Below are 15,989 nucleotides of genomic sequence, written 5' to 3'. Positions count from 1 at the left end.
AAAACGCAAGATGGAATAATAACTAAATACTTACTCTGTGTCGTGAGGATCAGATCGTCCAGGTACCTGACTTGACGTCAGGCCTCCTTCTGAGCGGTGGAAAGTTGGTCCAACTGATCAAACAGGTGTATCGGCTCGGATCGATAAATCCCGTCCTGCCGGAGCCGGCAGCAGCAGGAGGAGAAGTGCGGTAGTGTGGGGAGGAGGCTCCAGGGAGGAGACTCATTGAGGAGGCTCCAGGGAGGAGGCTCAGGGAGGAGATTCAGACCCGTTCCGTCGGGATTGTCCACAAAATGATCGGATGTAGTAGAGTCCCGGTTCCGTAAAGTGACGTCCTTCACAGGTCTGTTCGTGGAAATCCTTCATAACCGATACGAGCTATCGATTTATGATCCATTCAGAGGACTCTCGCGCGTATCCTGTGCCCCCCCTGTCACCCCTGTGTTTCTCTCTCTCTCTCTCTCTCTCTCTCTCTCTCTCTCTCTCTCTCTCTCTCTCTCTCTCTCTCTCTCTCGCTCTCTCTCCTGTCCTCTACTATCTCTCCTCTTCTCTGACTGCCTCGGCACAAGTTTTTTTTCTAAGAGCTTCATCCTCTGACAGTTCGAGCCTGGTGTGACGTCACAACAGCAGCGAGCAGCTTTAGACCAATCACAGACAGCTCGTTCGTGTGGGCGCGTCTGGTCAGTGTCGCGTCATAGAACAGATTCAAAAGAAGGTATTGATTAAATACATTAAAATAGAAAGAATATCACAACTAGAGAGAGAGAGACAGAGAGAGAGAGACACACACACACACACAGATCAAAGAGAGAGAGAGAGAGAGAGACACGCACGCACGCACGCACGCACGCACGCACGCACACACACACACACACACACACACACACACACACACACACACACACACACACACACACACACACACACACACAGAGGTCTGTGTTCAGTGTTTATCCCTGCCTATATGTGCAGCATTCATGCCTATGTTGAAAGATGTAAAATACATTTTTAGAAAGCTTCTGCAGCCCAAATCAGAACGTGACCTTACTTTCCTGACGTAGCAGCAAATGGATAAGAAACATGCCAAGGAATTCTAGTAAAATGCAGTATTTTAGGATAGCAAAATGCATCTGCTATCCTAAAATATATAATATCGTCGGAGGCTAAAAGAGTAGTCCTCAAATATTTTATGTTTGCAAAGGCTTAGTGTTAAGATATCCATTACAATTTAAATGCATACACACACATTGGATCACTTTTGGAGATAAACAAAACAGAAAATGTGTTGGAACATCTCAGCTCTTAACTTCGACTTTAAGGAGTCATCCCAATATCATCGTGATCATCTCACAGGACTCGAGCTGAATGATCTGTAAATTCTGGGTTCACGCTTATTATCCATCCTGGGTGAAATCTGATGGATGCTGCTTTGAGATTTGCTGCCCTCTTGTGGTGGACCATGTCCTCCTCACATCGAATAGAATAACGAGGTCCCAATCATTGGCCAAGCGGTTGTTTCAGAGCACATCTGACTTCATTCATAGCAGACAGGAAACAATACAAAAAATAAAGGAAAAATACTGGTTTATTATACAATATAAAATAGTTGAACAGGCTATACATGATCCAAGAGGAGGGTTTGATTCACTGGTAAATTGACTGATTTATACAGACAGCACATCCTAACTCATTCACCAACACTCACCCACTCATAAACACATCTTAAACATTCATTCACACAACAACGGCGTGTCCACCACGCAGAGCGAAAGCCAGCTTGTCGGGAGCAGTCAGGGTGAGGCGTCTCGCTCAGGGACACCTCGACACTCGGGTAGGAGGAGCCGGGAGTCGAACTAGCAACCTTCTGGTGAGCGGTTCACCTCCGGAGCCACACGCGGTGAACCATGAAGACCCAGGGGGTGAGCGATGAAACAGAGGAGCATAGGCAGCAGCAGCTCAGATCAGAGGGCGCGGTTGTGCTGAGGAGAGTGACCTCTAGCAGAGCTGGGAGTCGATTGACTGGAGGGAGAACTCACACACTGAACCGCCTCCACCCGCCAGTCATTACAAAACACAGATAAAGATAGAAGGCGTCTAGACGGGGTTCCTCCGCACGTCGATCAGGGGGCTGGGGGCCATCAGGGGGCCCGTGTTGAGGCTGGTCCGGCGGGACTCCCGGCGTGGCTTCACCAGGGGCAGGGAGGGGGTCCCCAGGGAGGGGGTCCCGGCCCAGGGCCCGGGGCGTGGCGCGGGGGCCTCCGCGGGGGACCGCCGCCGCAGCTCCTCTATGACGGGAGGGGGCTCCTCAGAGGGGAGGGAGGAGCGCCGCCAGGAGGAGGGCAGCGGGGCGTTCACCAGCTCACTCATCTCCTCCCGGGCCCGCGCCCGGAGCGACCCGTCCTCCGGCCCGCGGGGAGACGGCGTATCGCTGCCGCCGCCGCCGCCGCCGCCGCCGCCACTGCTCCCTGCGGACACAAAGCATCATCACTCTGCTGGTCAACGCTAGGCTAGTCCCTGCTAGTTAATGCTAGGCTAGTGAATGCTAGACTAGTCAACGCTAGGCTAGTGAATGCTAGGCTAGTCAATGCTAGGCTAGTCAACGCTAGGCTAGTCCCTGCTAGTTAATGCTAGACTAGTCAATGCTAGGCTAGTCCACGCTAGGCGCTCAGTGGCTCATTCAAAGCAAAACTCTCAAAAGGGTGGCGCCATTTTAATATCCAAAGCCATTCAAAGATACAGTGAGAGGATTGTGTGCATCAGAATAAACCCCTGTGATTGGTCACCTCTGGTGTAGTCCCTTGGCTGGCCAGCGGGGGCCGCCAGCTCCCTGAGCCGCCCGCTGAGCTCCAGGTTGGAGGCCTTGAAGTGGTTCAGCTCCGTGCTGAGGCTGTGGATCCAGCCCTCATACTGCCGCTGCCGCCCCGCCAGACCCTCGTCCATTTGCTCTGGGGACGGCGAACAGACACACACACACAACTCCATGGTTACGGAGACACAGACTTATGAGGACACAGACTTATGGGGACAGGGACTTATGGGGACACAGACTTATGGGGACACAGACTAATGGGGACATGGACTGTCCTTCGCCTCACCTCGGCACTGCTGCAGCAGCAGTTGCACGCTTCGCTCGTGCTCCTTCTGCTGCTGGGTGAGGCGCCGGTCTGTGTCTAGCGCTGAGCGGTCCAGCGCGTTCTCCAGCCACGCCACAAGCCGCTGCTGCTCCTCCAGACGCATCTCCAGGTCCGCCAGCGCCAGCTGCAGCTTCCGCTCCTCCTCCCTCAGCGACACCACCTGGTAGAGCGACATGTTCCATCAGCGGGTTAGAACCCTTAGCCTAACCCATACCCTAACCACTTGGGACAGCCAACAACATGTCCTATCCCTAACCCTTACCCTTAGCCTAACTCTTAGCCCAGGGCAAAAGACAACATGTCCATGTCTTGGATGGATGGCAGCCAGCAAATATTCTCTGATCAAAGATGATGTAATTTTATTGATATTTCAATAGATCAAAGAAGTGAATTGAACAATTTAATGAACTGAAAACTAGTTGTCCGACCTTGTTAACAGTTTGATTGACAGCAGGAGACACAGCCCTTGATAACAGTTTGATTGACAGCAGGAGACACAGACCTTGTTTACAGTTTGAGTGACAGCAGAAGACACAGACCTTATCAAACAGTTTGAGTGACAGCAGGAGACACAGACTTTGTCAAACAGTTAGGGTGACAGCAGGAGACACAGACCTTGTCGAAGTACTTGCAGAGCAGTGCGCGGGTCTCCGAGGCCGACAGGTAGCTGAGCTTGGCCATGAGGTTCATCTCCCACTGGGACAGCATGCTAGCCGAGGCCCGCAGCTGTCTCTGCCTCTGGCTGATGGCTTCGTTCTTGTACTCAATGGCTGCGTCCAGAGCCTCGATCGCCTCGTCTAGCTGGAACAGCGTGCGCTCCTCCTGGGGGCAGGGGAAGGTCAGAGATCAGCTCCACACTTCATACAACAAACAGCGTTCTTCATGAACACGCGGTCTGTGAAGCCCTTTGAGACCCTGACTCAGAGCGAGTGGACCTCAACGTCTCCAGCCTCTCAAGTATTACTGGAAGAAGAACTGATGGAGCATCCAGACCTGCATCTCCATATCTACTGAGTGCCTCTTGAGCATCTCCTAAGGACTTCATGTAACCTCAGTGTGGACCTAAGTGATACCAGCAGTATACAGGGGCCCGACTGCCAGGGGCCTGACTGCAAGGGGCCCCGACTGCCAGGGGCCCGTCTGCCAGGGGCCCGTACCTCTGGGGACAGCAGGCTTCCCTGCCTCAGCTTGTTGTCCAGCTCCACCCTCTGCTTCAGCAGCGCGTCCTTCTCCCCGCGCAGGGTGGAGATCTCGGTGCGGATCTGCTGGGAGTCCTGAGCGCTGCTGCTCCGCAGGAGGCCGTCCCGCTGGCTCAGCTCCCGCTCCAGGGACTCGATGCGTCCCGAAAGCGTCACCAGGTCCTTACTGAGGGCCTGAGGGGAAGGGGGGTTGTTCAACGAGGATAAATGAGATCCCGTGTCTTTGGGACATTAGTGTGTGTGAGTGAGTGAGTGAGTGAGTGAGTGAGAGTGATAGATAAAGAGTGAGTGAGTGAGTGAAGGAGTGAGTGAGTGAGTAAGAGAGTGAGTGAGTGAGTGAGTGAGTGAGTAAGAGAGTGAGTGAGAGAGTGATAAAGAGTGAGTGAGTGAGTGAGTGAGTGAGTGAGTGAAAGTGATAGATAAAGAGTGAGTGAGTGAGTGAAGGAGTGAGTGAGTGAGTAAGAGAGTGAGTGAGTGAGTGAGTAAGAGAGTGAGTGAGAGAGTGATAGATAAAGAGTGAGTGAGTGAGTGAGTAAGAGAGAGAGTGATAGATAAAGAGTGAGTGAGTGAGTGAAGGAGTGAGTGAGTGAGTGAAGGAGTGAGTGAGTGAGTGAGTGAGTGAGTAAGAGAGTGAGTGAAGGAGTGAGTGAGTAAGAGAGTGAGTGAAGGAGTGAGTGAGTGAGTAAGAGAGTGAGTGAAGGAGTGAGTGAGTGAGTGAGTGAGTGAGTGAGTGAGTGAGTGAGTGAGTGAGTGTGTGAGTGAGTGAGTGAGGGAGTGAGTGAGTGAGGGAGTGAGTGAGGGAGTGAGGGAGTGAGGGAGTGGTACCTGGCTGGAGCGCAGCCTCTTGGTCTCCAGGCCGCTCCTCTCCTGCAGCAGCGCTTCCTTCTTGGCCAGGATCTGCTCCCTCTTGGTCAGCTCCCCCTCCAGGTCCTCCAGCCCCCTCCTCTGCTCCAGCACGCGCTCCATCTCCTCGTCCAGCCACCGCTTCTGCTCCTCGATCTTCTGCCCACAGGAGAAGAGAGGGAGTCAGTGGGGTGCGGTCCGCCGTACCTCAAGGTGCTCCTCAAGGTGCTCGACAATGTGCTCCTCTATTGCTCCTCTATTGCTCCTCAACGTTCTCCTCTAGGGGTCCTCAACATGCTCCTCTAGGTCGCCTCAACGTGCTTCTCAAAGTGCTCCTCAACGTGCTCCTCTACATGCTCCTCCTCTCTCCTCCTCTCAGCACCTGCTGCTCCTCCAGGGAGATGACGGAGCCGTTGCTGCCGCTGCGTCTCTGCCGCTGGAAGGCGGCGATCTCCTCCGTCTTGATGCGGAGGATCTTCTGCTGCTGCTCGTTCTTCATCTCCAGCTCCTAGGGGCCGAGGAGACACAAGGGGACATGAGGAGACAGCAGGGGACCGAGGAGACACAAGGGGACAGTAGGGGACCGAGGAGACAGCAGGAGACAGCAGGGGACGTGAGGAGACATGAGGAGACCCAAGGGGACAGCAGGGGACACAAGGGGACAGCAGGGGACCTGAGTTTGTGATGTCAGGGAACATTGTGTTTCTGCCCTCCCAATGCCCACCCCCCACCTTGACGCGGTGCGTCCTGCGCTGCATCTCGGTCTCCAGCCGTCTCTTCTGCTGGCTCTCCAGCCTGAGCCGGCGCTGCAGCGTCTCCTGCTGCTGCCGCATGCTGCGCACGCTGCGCTCCAGCTCCGACACGCGACGCTCGCTCTGCGCCGGCAGCGAGGCCAGCCGCGCCGTGTCCCGCTGCCGCTGGCTCAGCACCTGCAGGGCTCAGAGGTCAGCACGCACTGGGCCAGAGGTCAGCACACATGGGGTCAGAGGTCAGCAGCATCAGAGTCAGCAAGGTGCGCAGACTGAACCGTGGCGAATCTGACCTGGACCTTGCTCTGCGCGGCGGCAACCTTGCGGCGGCACTCCAGGGCGCGACTGCGGTCGGGGGTCCGCGTCTCCCTCTCCTGCCGCTCCACGTCCTGCAGCTGCCGCTGCGCCTCCAGCACCTCCTGCCGCGCGCCCCCCGCCTCCCGCTCCAGGGACGAGATCTTACAGCTGTACTGCCGGTTCAGCGCCTGGGCGCCCTGGCCTGGGGAACACACATCCTGTTACTCGAAGGACACATCCTGTTACTAGAACCTCACATCCTGTTACTAGAACCTCACATCTGGTTACTAGAACCTCACATCCTGTTACCTAGAACCTCGCATCCTGTTACCTAGAACCACGCATCCTGTTCCTGTTACCAAGAACCTCACATCCTGCTACCTAGAACCACACATCATGTTCCTGTTACCTAGAAACTCACATCCTGCTACCTAGAACCACACATCCTGTTCCTGTTACCTAGAACCTCACATCCTGTTACCTAGAACCTCGGTTCAGCTTTAGCATCATGAGTGAATACATGTTCTACATCGATACAGTGGATTAAGTACATTTAGAGAGTACGTTATCGACACAGGGGATAAAGTACATTTAGAGAGTACTTTATCGATACAGTGGATAAAGTCCATTTAGAGAGTACTTTATCGACACAGGGGATGAGGTTCATTGAGCGCTGGGTTAGTCTGGTTTGAGGCGCTCCGTACCGGTCTTGACCAGCTCCTTGATGAGCTCCTCCTTCATGCGGATGGTGACGGACAGCTCCCTGATCTTCTGCTGGGCCTGCACCAGGCCCTGGCCCTCCAGGCTCCTCAGAGTGTCTCTCATCGAGGAGCCGCCCACGCTGGAGTGGGCTGCAGAGAGCCAACGGGATCACAGAGAGACGGTTAATACTAGTGTCAGCAGAAGGGGAGGTGGAAGGAAGATAACTTATAAGGAAGCTCATAAAGATAAGGTATTAGATGAAGAAAAGGTGTTTCCACCATACTAATCCCTCAACAACACCACAGCTTGTGTGCGACATGGGGATCTTGGTATGAACTAACGGCTCAGCATGTTTTAGAACACTTACAGAAGCGTCGGACGGAGGCGGAGAGATGGTCTAGCCCCGATGGCTGCGACGTCTGACCTTTGACCCCCGAGAGCGGACCTCCACAGAGCATGTCCTTCTTGGACCAGGTGATGTCTGTCTGTCTGGAGAGAGGACAGACGTATCAGCACACAGCGCAGAGGACAGAGAAGACCAGGAGCAGAAGGACCTCACGGAGCTCACCTCCTCCTCTCCCGCATCAGGAGCTGACCCTCCTCCTCGTCGATGTCGTCCTCCTCAGGGATGTCCTGCTCCTCCAGGAGGAGGCCGTGAGGGAACCCGGGGGGGTCCTCAAGGTAGCAGCCGTTACTGAGGGAGCCCAGCGGACTGCCCTGCAACAAACACAAAGTCAGGCTGGGGGGGGCTGAGATCTGCGGGGCCGGATCTCAGCAGGAGCCGCCCTCGTTTGTTACGGGTCACATGTGTTAATGTGTAAGACTATTATAGATGTATAAGAACATTATAAATGTATAAGACCATATTATATGTACTGTAGTGCTTCAGAGATGCCCTGCCCAACACATTGTTTTCTCAAGAGGGAAATACATGTTGCTATGGAGTGAACCAACACACACAGCCTCTACCTGGGGCCCTCTACCTGTCCTGGGGGCACTCTACCTGTCTCTAGGGGCCCTATCTGTCCTGGGGGCCCTTCCTGTCATTAGGGGCCCTACCTGCCTTTAGGGGCCCTACCTGCCTTTAGGGGCCCTACCTGTCTTTGGGGGCCCCCGGAGGAGCTGTGGCGCGTGGCGCCCAGGGGGGCTGTGTGGGGCCTCTGGCTGAAGCCCAGCAGGCCGGGGGCCGACACCATCACCTGCAGCTCGGAGATCAGGTCCTGCTGCTCCTGCAGCTTATCACTCTGAGAACACACACACACACACACACACACACACACACACACACACACACACACACACTATAAGGATGTTGTTTCTGATTGCATCGTCCAGGGGGCTGCTGTCGGGGGGTTAAGGTTGAGTATTTAATTACGCTCTTAATTAATAATCCAGTCAGGGGTCATGTTCCTCTCCGTTGTTCAGACCGGATCTCACCATTGCTCTGACCTGTCTCGCCACTGCTCTGACCTGTCTCACCTGCTGCTTGTACTGCTCCATGGCATCCTCGAGGGCCGCCAGGAAGTCGGTGTTCTCCGTCTCCAGCTGCTGGACGCGGCTCTGAAGCTGGCCCACCGTGTCGGGTCCCTGGCCCCACTGCTCCTCCGGCTCCTGGGGGCCACAACACCTCGTTAAAAACACCTCGTTACCGTCAGCCGCTGAGCAGAAACATCCTTTAATGATGCTGACCCCCATGGCCTTAATCACAGCAGGTCCCCCAGTAGGTAGACAGACAGGTCCCCCAGTAGGTAGACAGACAGGTCCCCCAGTAGGTAGACAGACATGTCTCCCAGTAGACAGAAAGACAGACATAAAGGTTTGGACGACCTGTTTGTCTTGCCTGCGTCCGCCACAAACACCCGGAAAAAAACGATTTACTGGGGACCGCCTCGGTCCCCAGATATAAACATACAGGTCATACTCAGAAAATTTGAATATCGTGCAAAAGTTCATTTATTTCAGTAGTTCAACTTAAAAGGTCATACTAATACAATATGTAGACTCATTACATGCAAAGTGAGATATTCCAAGCCTTTATTTGTTATAATTTTGAAGATTATGGCTTACAATTTATGAAAACCCAAAATTCAAAATCTCAGAAAATTAGAATATTACATGAAATCAATAAAAAAAGGATTTTAAATAAAGAAATGTTGGCCCTATGAAAAGTCATGCATATGTACTCAGTACTTGGTTTGGGCCCCTTTTGCATGAATTACTGCCTTAATGCGGCGTAGCATAGATGCTATCAGCCTGTGGCACTGCTGAGGTGTTATGGATGCTCCAGGATGCTTCAATAGCGGCCTTCAGCTCTTTGGCATTGTTCGGTCTCATGTCTTTCATCTTTCTCTTGGCAATGCCCCATAGATTCTCTATGGGGTTCAGGTCAGGCGAGTTTGCTGGCCAATCAAGGACAGTAATCCCATGGTCATTGAACCAGGTTTTTGTAGTTTTGGCAGTGTGGGCAGGTGCCAAATCCTGCTGGAAAATGAAGTCAGCATCCCCATAAAGATGTTCCGCTAAAGAAAGCATGAAGTGCTCTAAAATGTCCTGGTAGACGGCTGCGTTGACTCCGGTCTTAATAAAGCACAGTGGACCAACACCAGCAGATGACATGGCTCCCCAAACCAACACAAACTGTGGAAACTTCACACTGGACTTCAAGCATCTTGCATGCTGTGCCTCTCCAATCTTTCTCCAGACTCTGGGACCTTGGTTTCCAAATGAGATGCAAAATTTGCTCTCATCCGAAAAGAGGACTTTGGACCCTTGAGCAACAGACCAGTTATTTTTTTCTTTAGCCCAGGTAAGACGCCTCTGATGTTGTTTTTTGTTCAGGAGCGGTTTGACAAGAGGAATACGACATTTAAAGCCCTTTTCACAGATTTGTCTGTGTGTGGTCGCTCTTGATGCACTCACCCCAGCCTCAGTCCAGTCCTTGTGAAGCTCTCCAACACTTTTGAAAGGCCTTTTGCGCACAGTCCTCTCCAGGCTGCGGTCATCCCTGCTGCTTGTGCACCTTTTTCTTCCACACTTTGCCCTTCCACTTAACTTTCTATTAATGTGCTTTGATACAGCACTTTGCGAACATCCAACTTCTTTTGCAATTACCTTCTGAGGCTTTCCCTCCTTGTGGAGGGTGTCAATGATGGTTTTCTGCACAACTGTCAGGTCAGCAGTCTTCCCCATGATTGTGAATCTTACTGAAGCAGGCTGAGAGACCATTTAAAGGCTCAGGAACTCTTTTCAGATGTTTTGGATTAATTAGCTGATAAGAATGTGACACTTTGAGCCTACAATATGGAACCATTTCACAATATTCTAATTTTCTGAGATTTTGAATCTGGGGTTTTCATAAATTGTAAGCCATAATCTTCAAAATTATAACAAATAAAGGCTTGGAATATCTCACTTTGCATGTAATGAGTCTACATAATGTATTAGTTTGGCCTTTTAAGTTGAATTACTGAAATAAATGAACTTTTGCACGATACTCAAATTTTCTGAGTATGACCTGTATATATAAATATGTATATATATATATACACATATATATCCATATCTATATAGGTTTGTCGGGATGTAAAGAAAACTTCAACAAGTTTGACAGAAATGCTTCTCCAATAAACCTGGAAACACTGGCTTTAAGAGCAGGGGAGCTATAGAGTCAGAAAGAAGGTGAGGTCAGAGACGTTAGAGACGTTAAAGCCGGCGCTGTGTGTGTGTCTGTACCGGCGGTTTGCCGGCCGCCCTGCGGGGCCCCAGGCCGTCCTCCGTGAAGCCGTTCTCGATGCCGCTGTCGGGGCCCGAGGCGCTGGTGAGGCCGCTGCGCTCCTCCTCCACCGAGCCCAGCCACTCCTTCACCCGCTGCCCCTGCTCCGGGCTCAGGCCGCCCTCGGCCTGCAGCTCCAGCAGTAACCTGGAGGGGGAGACAACGGGTAAGACAGGAGCGGGTAGGGGTTAGACAGTAAGACAGGAGCAGGTAGGGGTTAGACAGTAAGACAGGAGCAGGTAGGGGTAAGACAGTAAGACAGGAGCAGGTAGGGGTTAGACAGTAAGACAGGAGCAGGTAGGGGTTAGACCAGGGGTTCTCAAAGTATTGACAGCCGAGGGCCAATTTAGGAACCCAAAATTTGACTGAGGGCCACCAATGGAAAAAAAAATCAGGCGGGAAACGCCGTCGGCATCCCAGTGGTGAAAAAAACATTGTACCGTGACCTCTGGGTCAAGTGAGGTCTAAAGTGAGGTCTAAATCACAAAACTGAGGTTCATCCTTTCAAAGTAATGAACAGTCGGATTAAAACTAACAAATGTAACCGGATTTAATTGAAAGCTAGAGAGAGTCCACTTTTCTCTATGTATTTATTTATTTTTGTTTAAATTAATATTGATATAATAATACATTTTCTTTTTAACTTACATCTGTATGTCATTGCAGGCCGCCAGGAATTTTTCTGCGGGCCGCACTTTGAGAACCAATGGGTTAGACAGTAAGGCAGGAGCAGGTAGGGGTTAGACAGTAAGACAGGAGCAGGTAGGGTTTAGACAGTAAGACAGGAGCAGGTAGGGTTTAGACAGTAAGATAGGGGCAGGTTGGGTTAGACAGTAAGACAGGAGCAGGTAGGGGTTAGACAGTAAGACAGGAGCAGAGAGGGGTTAGACAGTAAGACAGGAGCAGAGAGGGGTTAGACAGTATGACAGGAGCAGGTAGGGGTTAGACAGTAAGACAGGAGCAGAGAGGGGTTAGACAGTATGACAGGAGCAGGTAGGGGTTAGACAGTAAGACAGGAGCAGAGAGGGGTTAGACAGTATGACAGGAGCAGGTAGGGGTTAGAGAGTATGTGGTGCCCTGGGCTGCGGACCTGTATGCGGTATCGGTGCAGGTCCTGTAGTGGGCGCTCTGCGCCCTGGTGGGCTCTCCGTCCCCAGGCCGGGGCCTCCGGTACGGGTCGGCGTGGGCGATGATGCGTGTCTCCGAGCGCTGCCGGGTATCCAGCGCCCGGCGCAGCGCCCTGATCTGCTGCTCCAGCCCCTCAACGCGATCCGGCTCACCCCGGAGGTTGACGGTGGGCCGGTTCTGGATGTTGCGCGCCCGCATTGCGTAGTTCAGCGTGTTCAGGCTCTCGTCGAAGTCGGCGGATGACGGGCTGACGCACGCGATCATCAGCGTCTTGGAGTTTCCCCCCAGCGAGTCCTTCAGGATCCTGAGAGGAGGCAGTCAGCTGTCACCTGTCACGTTCACATCAATCACTTCATAGAACAGCATGTCAGACGTCATGTGACCAAATGAACAGGGACGTGAGATAGTGTGTCCTATCTGAGAACAGCCTGCAAAAACAATTTGCAGTTCCCACGTCAGGTGAAAACACTTGAGAAATAACTATTACTGAATGAGTGAACATTGATTGATTGATAAGGATTGATAACAGATGATGTGTCTATTATTCCAGCACCAATAGAAATAACCCCCTAAACGTCAACATGGTGCACAGAGCTCCGACCCACCTGGTCAAGAGACCTGACCCTAGCCCTACCTGGGGATCCCTGTAGGGGGGGTGGCTGCCCCTCCGTTGGGGTCTCTTTAGCTTCACCTGGTGATCTTGGAGTCCCTGTAGGGGGTGTGGCTGCCCCTCCTTTGGGGGTCTCTGGGGGCTCACCTGGTGATCTTGGAGTCTCGGTAGGGAATGTGGCTGCCCCGTCTCTTGGGGTCCCCCAGGGCCCCGATGACGTTGCCGAGGGCCAGCAGACCGCTGTTGATCTGTATGCTCTCCTTGAGCCGCTCCCCCGTGTTCCCAGTCCGCAGCACGCGCTCCGAGCCCGCCAGGTCCACGAAGTGGAACTTGGAGGTGAGGATGTGGGGGCCGGTGGGCCGCGGGCCCCCCCCCCCGCCGCTGGTCCACCTGCAGGGTGAAGACCGTGTGGGAGCGGCTGGAGCGCGGGTTCATCGCCGTGGCGCCTGTGTGGCGCGCCGTGTTCCCTGACTCCAGCAGACTGAGCACCTCATCCAGACCGTCCACCTCGCACTCCTTCACCCCGCACAGCACTGCGCACACACACACACACACGCACGCACACACACACACACACACACATGCAGACACAGAGACAGAGACACACACACACGCACACGCACACACACACACACACACACACACACATATGCAGACACAGAGACAGAGACACACACACACGCGCACACACACACACACACACACACACACACATATGCAGACACAGAGACAGAGACACACACACACACATATGCAGACACAGAGACAGACACACACACACACACACACACACACACACACGCACACACACACATATGCAGACACAGAGACAGAGACACACACACACACATATGCAGACACAGAGACAGAGGCACACACACACACACACACGCACACGCACACACACACACACACACACACACATAAATACATTCACAAGAAAGCACACAAACAAATACACAATGTTTTTCACTGCATTAACTAATGTTAATTAATGGTGAACTAATGTACCCACATTGTACAGGTTTACCCACAGAACTTTTAGTCCCTACTACAGAACCTCTCAGAGCCTCCTGAAGGCTCCATGAGGAGCCGGTGGTGGAGGACCTCCTCCTTACCAATGGTGCCCTTGTCCTCTCTGATGTGGATGTCCCTGCTGGCTGTCTCCACCTCCAGCAGGTCCTTGAACTCTTCCTTGTGCACCTCCAGGTAGGACACCCGGACCGAGAAGTCCATCAGGTCATTCTCGTCCAGCAGCTTGAAGACCTCCGCCACGGCCCTGGGGATGATGCCCTGCTCCTCGTCCCTGAAGGAGGCTGAGGAGAGAGGAGATACGTGTCACACACCAGGGGCCATAGGAAGCAACAATGCCTGCTCTGGGCTTTTCCTCTACGTTTGTGTGTATATATGTATATATATATATATATGTATGTGTGTGTGTGTGTGTGTGCTTGTATACATACATACATACATACATACATACATACATACATACGGACATACGTACTTGTGTACATGCATGCACCTCTACGTTTGTAGAGGAATAGACCTTTTTTCACTTTGGATCATAACTCTATTTGTCTTGTTCCTAACATGCATATGCAATCTGACTCCAGTGACACGAAACGTTAATTAATGCATCTCAAGCAACAGGGAGGAACCCATCCATGGAGCAGGAGCACCATGCCATCAGGGCCTACAGATCCTTCACTACAGAAGGACCTCCATGCCATCAGGACCTACAGATCCTGCTCCTTCAATAGAGCACCGTGCCATCAGAACAGATCCTGCTCCAGGGTTCACCAGAGCACCATGCCATCAGAACAGATCCTGCTGCTTCACCAGAGCAGCATGCCATCAGGACCTACAGATGTTGGCCTCCCCGACGGTGTGGGTCTTCCCGGAGCCCGTTTGGCCATAGGCGAACACGGTGGCGTTGAAGCCCTGGAAGAAGGCCTCGATGAGGGGCTGGACGGCCTCGGCGTACACCTCCTCCTGGCAGCACGCCTCCTCGAACAGGAAGTCACAGGCGAAGTGGCGGTCGTGGCCCAGCGTGAGGCTGCGCTGGGCGGGCTGCACCGTGATGCAGCTCTCGTGGCCGTGGAGCAGCTCTTTGGGCAGCAGCGGCCGTACACGAACCGCCACCTGCACCGCCGAGTCCTCCGCTGCGCGGCCCGGCCCGCTGGGCAGCTTCGGGGACATGGTGGGCCTCGGGTCAGAGCTCCCCTACCCGCTGCCCCTGCTGCTGGGAGGGCCTCATCTCAGGCTGAGGAGAACAGAAGGAGTCACTCACCGCTGTGTTGGGATGGAAGACGCTAGGAACACTTTGTACGTCATTGTTAGTTACAACAGAGTACCTGGTAAGCTGATGGATGTGCATTATTATGTTATTTATATATCATAGAACTCTAATCCCTGGAAAACACGAAGGGATTCATATCAGGCTCAAAGCGTAGGGATTCTTTAGGTTATGAAGCCAGTGGACATACTTGGTGGATGTACTTTGGGTCTAAGTTCCATTATTTATAATCAGAGGAGAGTTGAGCAGATGACGAAGGAAATGGTTTAATCCATCATTAAGAGAATGTATTGATCCATCAGTAACAGAAGGTTTTTCTGATGGATGTTCAGCTCGTTGTGTGTTTTGTGGTTTGCAGAAGATTGTCTCCTAACTTTCTTCACGAGTCCAGAACAAAACATTAAAGCTCCGATCAGTAAAGAGCTGAAATAACCCGATCCGTCCTAAAGAACTTAAATCCACACCAGGTCGAATTTGAGCATCATATCGCCTGCTCCTGTGAAACATGTTGAAGTTAAACTACAGCCGCAGACATGCTAACTTTAGCCACTTAGCTCTGCTCTCTGAGGGCTTGAACCCTGGTCCGGGTCCAGGACCAGGACCTGGACCTGGACCCGGAGCCGGACCTCAGACGGGGTTCACCGCTAACAGTTCATGTGGAGGGTGGATGAACAGTCCTAACGAATCTCATACTCACTTCTTAAAGCAGCGAAGTTGATCCCAGGTGGAGCTCAGCAGCAGCAGAGGTTTGGAGAAGTTTGGGAATCAACAAAAGGGGAGGGGCCAAACAGCGGATCCACTCCGAGCGTCAGACCGCCCCCCCCCCCCCCCCCCCCCCCCCCCCTCCCCCCCTCACGGCGCCCGGGACGGGATGCCCTGATTGGACGTTATTGGAGAGAGAGGGTGGGACTTTCAGAGGCGAGAGGGCGGGACATGCATGGGTTTAGCGGAGAGAGAGAAGGAGCGACTTTTGATACGGGGATATATGTTCCGGTTTACTTATTTTATTTTATTTGTTTTTCTAATTTTCTGGAACTTATTTTCTTGCTGCGGGCTCTGTTAACTAAAATACACGGCTCGTATGAAGTAAGAGGACGGAAATTGCATTGCGGTAGACCGGGATAACGCTAAGGCTCATGACCCTCTCCAGCCCAGTACGCGTCGAGCCAGCGGCTCTCGCTGCTTCTGGACACCCAGTCGGCTGGGATGGAAATATTCAATACCGCTAACCCTGGGTAACTCAAAATGTAAACCAA

At 52.7% G+C, this 15,989-nt stretch overlaps 1 protein-coding gene across 1 annotated transcript; it reads right to left on the bottom strand.

The window, feature by feature from the left end:
* Positions 1-1,567: 1,567 nt before the first annotated feature.
* kif7 (kinesin family member 7) lies at positions 1,568-15,495 on the bottom strand. The gene is given in 21 exon segments (XM_079736025.1): positions 1,568-2,465; positions 2,784-2,945; positions 3,096-3,294; positions 3,750-3,956; positions 4,292-4,507; positions 5,159-5,335; positions 5,559-5,684; positions 5,908-6,105; positions 6,219-6,424; positions 6,927-7,073; positions 7,292-7,413; positions 7,493-7,641; positions 8,022-8,168; positions 8,404-8,535; positions 10,657-10,843; positions 11,787-12,128; positions 12,582-12,815; positions 12,817-12,967; positions 13,553-13,750; positions 14,303-14,700; positions 15,431-15,495. Coding segments are annotated over 20 exon segments (4,005 nt in total). The 5' UTR covers positions 14,637-14,700; positions 15,431-15,495; the 3' UTR covers positions 1,568-2,094.
* Positions 15,496-15,989: the final 494 nt, after the last annotated feature.

The sequence above is a fragment of the Pollachius pollachius genome, assembly GCF_949987615.1.
Source record: "Pollachius pollachius genome assembly, chromosome: 5".
Taxonomy (NCBI): domain Eukaryota; kingdom Metazoa; phylum Chordata; class Actinopteri; order Gadiformes; family Gadidae; genus Pollachius; species Pollachius pollachius.
This window is presented reverse-complemented; position numbering and strand designations above follow the sequence as displayed.